We start from the raw sequence: 8350 nt of genomic DNA, 5'->3' as shown, positions 1-8350 counted from the left end.
CTAAAGTACCATATTTTATAGTTTTTTCTTATCATTCTCCTGTCTTCTTCCTGGTCAATCTAAAGCCTGCAACCACATCGTCCGCCCTAGATTTGTATTTAGAAATAGTAAGTAGATGAGATATCCAGATGGTATAGTTGGGCGAGATGAGTTATAGACGCCGGAAACTCGCCGGAGAAATCGTTGTAGGAGAGACAGTTACTTTTTCAGCTCAAGGCTCGGAGCTGAGTTAGTGCGGTGAGTGACTCGAATGAGATGCAGAGATTGGGGTTCTCTAAGATGTGGTTGGAAACTGTGCGGTTGATGTAGGAGACGCCAGAGAGGCTACAGATGGAAGTAGAGTTCCAATCGGAGAGGTTGTTCAATCTATTCCAATTACATCTCTTCCTTCCTTTCTTCTTATCCTTTTCAACTCACCTGAACCTCTCCGACTCAATTCCTCTCTGCCTCTGCTTTAATCTTCCTCAATTGTTTACTCAAAAATTGGTAGTGGCTATGCATCGCCAAACTTTTCCCTGCAAACTCGACCAAAGGTACATTCTTCGACCATATTATGTAAAATTGTTTAATTGTGTTTTGTATGTTGAACGAAATATTCTCTCTGTATGTATGTATATATATATATTGATGTATGTGGTTTTTAGATGAAGTCCATCTTTTTTAGTGGTCTATTTATTATGCAGAGTAATTTATAATAGTTTTTAAGTAATGTAGAATAATTAATATTTGATTGACATGTACAATATATATAGATTAAGTATTAAATTTTGTGTAGTGACTTGTGAGTTATATATATGTGTAAGTTTGTATAATTCTATTCTATTGTGTTATGCTCTAAAGTTTGAATTTGTATATTAGTTTTTAAATGGTTCTATTCAATTTATGTCTCAATATTATTTTTGGCTTTGTTCTTTTGTAGGGATATGTTTGGAGGTGATAATAACACAAGTCCTTTGTTCTTTGCTTTGGTTGAGGAGAACTACTTTCAGTATCCTCCTAATAAATTCCCTCAGCTGCAATTATTTGCAACTGTGATTGTGAGTGTTTCTTTCACTTTTTATTTAATCAAATCAAAAATTAATTCTTGAATTATTTATTTTAGAAACTAGTTTTAATTTAGTTATTTCGAGAACTGATTTTTTATTTAGTTAATTTAAGGTATTAGTTTTTTTATTGATTTATTTTATTTAACTGGTTTTTGTGTGTGGGTTTTTATCTTAGTTACTTTACGAACCTAGTTTTTTTTTCTCAAATTTTTAACTATTTGATGTATATAACTGGTTTTTTTATATTATATTTTTAGTTATTGTGTGTTATTTATTTTTTTTATGGAGCTGGTTCTTTTCATATTTATGCCTCAGTATTTTTTCAAATTGATCCTCACCTTTTAAAAAAAAATTATAATCGGTTTTATGAGGTATTATGTGTTAAGAGGTTTTTTAGTGTAGAACTAGTTTATTTTTAATTTATGTTTCAGTGTTTTTGTTTGAGTTATTTTATTAAACTGGTTTTTGTGTGTGAGTTTTTATCTTAGTTGCTTTACAAAACCAGTTTTTTTGTCCCAAATTTTTAACTAGTGGATAAATATAACCAGTTCTATTTTAGTTATAACCAGTTTGATTTATTTCGTGTTATTTATTTTTATTCATTATAACAATGTTATATAACTGGTTCTACTTTAATTATAACTGATTTGAGTTATTTTATGTTATTTATATGTATTTGTTATGTTACAGAACCGGTTATATTTCAATTATAACCGGTTTGAGTTATTAGTTTTTATTCATATAACCAGTTATTTTTTTAGTTATTGTGTGCTATTATTTGTGTTATTTATTTTGGTATGGAGTTAGTTCTTTTTATATTTATGCCTCAGTATTTTTTTCAAATTGATCCTCACCTTTTAAAAAAAATTATAATCGGTTTTATGAGGTATTATGTGTTAAGAGGTTTTTTTATTGTAGAACTAGTTTTGTTTTTAATTTATGTTTTAGTGTTTTAGGAACTAATTTCCCTTTTATTTTTTAATTGTAATCAGTTTAAATTATTGTCTGTTGCTTGTTTGTATTCATTATGTTTTATAACCGGTTCTATTGTAGTTATAATCGGTTTTGAGTTATTTCGTGTTATTGATTTTTATTCATTATAACACTATTATAGAACCAGTTCTATTTTAATTATAACTAGTTTGAGTTATTTTGTGTTTTTTGTTTTTATTCATTGTGTTACAGAACCGGTTATAATTAAATTATAACCGGTTTGAGTTATTGTGTGTTATTTATTTTTATTCATTATGTTATAGAACCGGTTCTAATTTTATTATATCTGAGACATTTGATTCCCACATTTTTTTAAAAAAAAAATTATAACCGGTTTTATGAGGTATTATGTATTATGAACTATTTCATTGTGGAACTAGTTTTGTTCTTAATTTATATTTCAGTGTTTTAGGAACTGATTTCTTCTTTGTTTTTAATTGTAATCGGTTTGAGTTATTGCATGTTACTTGTTTGTATTCATTACGTTATATAACCAGTTTTATTTTAGTTATAACCGGTTTGAGTTATTTCGTGTTATTTATTTTTATTCATTATAATTCTATTTTGGAACCAGTTATATTTTAATTATAACTGATTTGATTTATTTTATGTTATTTGTATTTATTTATTATGTTACATAACAAGTTATATTTCAATTATAACCGGTTTGAGTTAATAATTTTTATTCATATAACCGGTTATATTTTTAGTTATATCTGGGACATTTACTTTGGTGACTTTTCCGGCGACTTTTCCGACAAATTTTTCGGTGACCGTGATTTTTCCGGCTACTTTTCCGGTGTCGACAATTTTTCCAGCAAAATTTATTATTGTTTTACAAATATGGGATTTCTACTTTTTTTTTACAAAAATATGGCATAAAAAAAACCCATATAAATGTCAAAAAATTTAAAAACCCATAACCCTATAATGTTATTTATTTATGGCATAAAAAAGTAAACCATACCCTCAATTCCCATATTTATAAAAATTCCACATTTATAAATAACAAAAAGAAAATCAAATTAATTAATAAAAGAGCGGTCTGCCCACGTTTTTGTGCTCTGAGGCAGTTTATTGTCCCTTATGGGTTTAACTGTTTTATTCATCTTTTTTCCAGAACTTAAGTACTTTCATTACAGTTTTCTGCAGTTACCTTCCACTTTTCCATAAATCCCCTTTATCTCTGCTACTATTTTATCAATATCATCTCATTCCTCCACTCCCCTGCATACCATCCCGCTACTTCTTTTTTTCTCTGTTGTTAGTATTCAATGGATCCTCTCTTGGACAAGATGAAATCTAAGATCAACCTTACAGAGGATGAAGAATCAATCTTTAAATTTCATGATTCTGAGGCTATCTCCCCCACTGTTAGTGTTGATACCGTACTATATGCTAAGATTTTAACTAAGAAAAAAGTTTGGCTTTCAACTTTGCAACAGCAAATGTCTGAGCACTGGGATGGTAGATTTCCCGTTAAAATCTATGAATCTTCCGATTTGTTCATGCTTACTTTTGGCTGCGAAGGAGATAAGCTTCGTGTTCTGGATCGCGAGCCTTTTCATTTTCAGAATCACCATGTGGTGTTGCATACCCCAGTTGTTGGACAGAATTTTAACAGTGATGATTTAAAGTTTACTCCATTTTGGGTTCAAGTATACCGCCTTCTATTTCTCAGTAAGACAAAAACTTTGGCTATTGCTCTTGGTAATATCATTGGAAAATTTGAGGATGTGTTCGAGGACTCTCTTAATGAAGGCTAGGGACCCTTTTTACGTATCCGAGTTCTTATGGATGTTACTAAGCCTTTGAAAAGAGGACGAATGATTTCTTTGGGCCATGTTAAAGACAAGTTCTGGGTTGATTTTCGATATGAGAGGCTTCCTGAATACTGTATGGAATGTGGGATAATTGGTCATCCATATAACAAGTGTTCCATTTTTCTTGAGAAACTAGATAATGGTGAAGAACCTGCCTTGGAATACCAGCCCTTTATTAAAGGTTCGGCCCTGCCTACTTCTTCATATGATCGTTATCGAACGGATTTCGCCAAGGGAGATACTTGGCCTTTGCTGACACGACTTGCTAAGAAGAGTCTCACTGCAACTGTCCCTCAACTTCACCTGCGTGGTCATCCACAACCAAGGCAATTACATACAGGAGAGTCTTCTCATGCTAATGAACATGATAATCTGAATTCTCATGTTCCTAACCTTACTGTCCAGACTCCAATTGTGAAACCACCAACTATTTGTTTTCAGCCATCCCTTTTAAATACTTCTACCATACCTTGTCCCACTTCCTCTGCAAGCATTGACACCAGATCCATTGTATCTCACGGCCCCCCCCTCCAACTTCACAGATCTATCATCCATTTATATGCCTTTTACTACCATTCCTCCAACCTGCAATGCCTTTGCCACATACCCCCCTACATGCCAATCTACTAATTTTCCCAACAAGCAAATAATGGTCACTTCTGCACTCACACCACTATTGTCTACTTCCATTACACATCCTGCCACTACAGTCATTAATTTTTCTGGGAAGGAAAACTCTTGTCCGAATGTTCAAACTAAACATCAGAATGACAGCCTTTCTCTCCGACAAACACTCAAAAGATGCAGAGGGAATATTGTTAATGATCTTGAATCAACCTTGTCAGTTGATGAGAATGAGCACCTTCAAGTTTCCACTGATTTCATGGATTCGGTTGGTGATGAAGACTTTTCAGCGGTGACTGTTATGCAGTCCCGCAGGCAGCCACGAAAATCGTTAGTTGGAATGCTCGTGGTTTGGGGAACCAGAAAGCTATTCGTAAGCTTCGTTTGCTTGTTAAAGAGCAAACCCCCACTGTACTTTTTATTATGGAAACTAAATTAGCTTGTAACTCTATTGCTCGTCTTCGTAGTCTTTTAAATTTTAATAATGGTCTAGAAGTCCCTAGAGTTGGTCTTAGTGGTGGTTTGATGTTATTATGGAAAGATGATGTTGATGTATCCTTAAACAATTTCAATGTTAATGTTTTTGATTGTTACATGGCTTTCCACAATGGTCCTTGCTGGCACTTTACAGCCTTTTATGGTGCCCCTACCCTTACTAACCGAAGACACACTTGGACTCTTCTTAAAAGATTGAAAGACATTGCTCCTTTACTTCCTGGGATGGTCATAGGGGATTTTAACAAAATCCTTTATAGTCATAACAAGCAAGGGGGGAATTTAAGAAGTGCTAATCAAATGGATGAATTCAGATCGGTTTTGGACTCATGTCAATTGAATGAGCAACAATTTAATGGGGATCCTTTCACTTGGATTAAGGGAAGACATAATGTGGATACTATTAAGGAGCGCTTAGATTGGTGTTTTACCAATAATTCATGGACTTCTCATTTTCAACCTATAGTTACTTCTCATTTGGACTACTATTCCTCGGATCACAGAGCCATAGCTGTTAATGTCATTGTTATTGGTTCAAACCAGACCACTCCTCAAAGGAAAACACGGTTCAGATTCGAAAAAATGTGGCTGAAAGATGAGGAAGCTGCCACCATTATTTAGCATAACTGGTCTGCTGATTTTGCAGGAAGTATTTCTGGTTTTATGCAAAATTTATCTACTTGTACTGAAGCTTTACAGCAGTGGCACTATCAGAAATTTGGACAAATGAAGAGAGATATCTCTCACATGCAGAAGTCTGTTGCTGCACTAAATAATGCAGCAGTAAGATCGCAATCTCATGTCTCTCAGCTTAAAAATTCTGAGGCAATTCTTGATGAGTTGCTTGCAAATGAAGAGGAATATTGGCATCAAAGGTCTAGAGTGGATTGGTTACAATGTGGTGATCAAAATACCAAATTTTTTCATGCTCATGCTTCATCAAGGAGGGCAAAAAATTCTATCAAAACATTAACCAATGATCATGGAATCTCAGTCAGTGGCAAATCTGATCTAACCAGAGTTATATGTAATTATTATGACTCTTTATTTGCTTCGGAGGGAGTCAATCCAGATGCACTCCTCACTGTGCTTGATGCTATTCCTGCCACCATCACTCCAGCAATGAACCAATCTCTCACCCGACCCTTCACCAGTGATGAGATAGTTGCAGCTTTACAATCCATGAGCCCAGATAAGAGCCCGGGAAGTGATGGAATGTCGGCGATGTTCTATCAAAATTATTGGAACATTGTTGGTGATTCTGTCACTGAAATTGTTCTTGGAGTTTTGAATGAAGGTACTGACATGTCTCAACTTAATAAGTCAATAATCACTTTAATTCCTAAAGTCCCTAATCCTACTGGTATGAGTGATTATAGACCTATAAGTTTGTGTAATGTCATTTACAAGCTCATATCAAAGACAATTGTTCTCCGATTTCAAAAAGTATTACCGTTTGTTATATCAGAGACGCAATCAGCTTTTTTATCAAACAGACTTATAACTGATAATATTCTGGTCGCTTTTGAGCTTGTTCATCATCTTCGGCATAAAACTCAAGGAAAGGTTGGTTATGCTGCTCTCAAATTAGACATGAGCAAAGCTTTCGATAGAGTGGAATGGAAGTACCTGGAAGCTGTAATGTTGCAAATGGGATTTGCCTCTCAATGGGTTACTCTTATCATGAATTGCATCACTACAAGTTCATTTTCATTCTCACTCAATGGAGAAGTTGTAGGACATGTTCAACCTCATCGTGGTTTGCGACAAGGCGATCCCCTCTCACCATATTTGTTCCTTATATGCTCTGAAGGACTCTCAAGGCTGCTACACTATGAAGAGACTATTGGGAATTTGGATGGATTACGCTTAACAAGGAACTCCCCTGCTGTGTCACATCTCCTCTTTGCTGATGATAGTTTGTTGTTTTGTCGAGCAAATGACCAATCGGCTGTTGCTATTCAAAGAACGCTTGACATTTATCATAGGGCCTCGGGCCAGGTTCTAAATAACAACAAATCAACAATGTCATTCTCTCCCAACACTCCAATGGCTGCCCAACATTTTTTTGCTCAAACACTTAATATGCCCATCACAGAATGTCATGAACGATACTTGGGACTCCCTTCTTACTCTGGAAGAGATAAACAAGAGCTTTTTAGTAATATTAAGGAAAAAGTTTGGAAGCTTCTTTATGCTTGGAATGAGCAAATTTTCTCAGCTGGGGGAAAAGAGGTCTTGCTTAAAGCGGTGGTACAATCCATTCCGACCTATGCTATGAGTTGTTTTAAACTCACAAAGAAATTTTGCAATCAATTGGAGAGCATGATGGCTAACTTTTGGTGGGGTACTAATCAAAATGGCACTAAAATCCATTGGAAAAGGTGGAATTCTCTATGCAAATCAAAGCATGAAGGGGGCATGGGATTTAAATCTTTTGTTCATTTCAACCAAGCACTCTTGGCCAAACAAGCTTGGTGAATTTTTAACATGCCGGATTCTTTACTCAGCCGTTTGTTAAAGCATAGATATTTTTCAACCACTTCCTTTCTGGATGCTAATATTGGGCACTCTCCATCGTATACTTGGCAAAGCATTTGTTGGGGAAGAGAACTCTTGGTGAAGGGTATGAGATTCAAGGTTGGTAATGGTCATCACATATCCTGCGGTACGGATCCTTGGATTCCAAGCCATACGAATTTCAAGCCGATTAGCTATAACGGTCCACCCAACATGTCGGTCTCAAGCCTTATTACTGAACAGAGAGTTTGGAACCTTGAGATGTTAAATAGCTTCTTTCAACCGATCGATGTGGAGAAGATTTTAACCATTCCTTTGAGTTTCTTTGCCTCCAATGATCGACTCATCTGGCATCATTCTACCTCAGGTTCGTATAATGTTAAATCTGGGTTCCATTTAGCCTCATCCTTAGAGGAACAAGATGCATGTTCTGCCTCTGATTTGAATCTTGCTTGGTGGAAGTTCTTCTGGAGCTTGAACTTACCCCCAAAAATAAGAATTTTTGCATGGAAAGTTCATCATAATATACTACCTACTGCTGCTGCACTTCACAAGAGGAAAATTATTGATTCAGCAGCTTGTTCCCTATGCACTTCTAGTTGGGAATCAGTTGGGCATGCACTTTTTGATTGTAAGCATGCTAGAAAAATTTGGCAGGATTCAAAGTTTCTCACTGATTTCAATATGGCCAAAACAATGCAGAATGGTGATTATCTCCAGCTTTTATCTTCAGTTTATACTAAGGAAGATTTCGAACTGCTGGTTTGTATTATGTGGGGTATTTGGACAGATCGAAACAAAATCTTCCATGGTGGTCAGGCACGGCCCAGTTCCTCAATTGTTGCTTAT

General features: G+C 35.1%; 1 protein-coding gene across 1 annotated transcript; it reads left to right on the top strand.

The window, feature by feature from the left end:
• The first annotated feature begins 3832 nt into the window (after positions 1-3832).
• LOC115695084 (uncharacterized) lies at positions 3833-7480 on the top strand. The gene is made up of 4 exons (XM_030622177.2): positions 3833-4295; positions 4405-4754; positions 4802-5513; positions 5628-7480. The coding sequence occupies exons 1-4, from the start codon at positions 3833-3835 to the stop codon at positions 7460-7462; spliced, it is 3360 nt and encodes a 1119-aa protein (XP_030478037.1). The 3' UTR covers positions 7463-7480.
• The last annotated feature ends 870 nt before the right edge of the window (positions 7481-8350 follow it).

Source organism: Cannabis sativa, chromosome 6, assembly GCF_029168945.1.
Source record: "Cannabis sativa cultivar Pink pepper isolate KNU-18-1 chromosome 6, ASM2916894v1, whole genome shotgun sequence".
Lineage (NCBI taxonomy): Eukaryota > Viridiplantae > Streptophyta > Magnoliopsida > Rosales > Cannabaceae > Cannabis > Cannabis sativa.
This window is presented reverse-complemented; position numbering and strand designations above follow the sequence as displayed.

What these genes read in the sequence shown, in the direction of transcription:
- LOC115695084 (XM_030622177.2), top strand. Translation starts at nt 3,833, where the DNA reads ATGGATGTTACTAAGCCTTTGAAAAGAGGACGAATGATTTCTTTGGGC. An exon ending in CCACTGATTTCATGGATTCG is followed by an intron (nt 4,755 to 4,801) that starts GTTGGTGATGAA and finishes GCAGTCCCGCAG; the next exon opens with GCAGCCACGAAAATCGTTAG. An exon ending in TGTTAATGTCATTGTTATTG is followed by an intron (nt 5,514 to 5,627) that starts GTTCAAACCAGA and finishes CTGATTTTGCAG; the next exon opens with GAAGTATTTCTGGTTTTATG.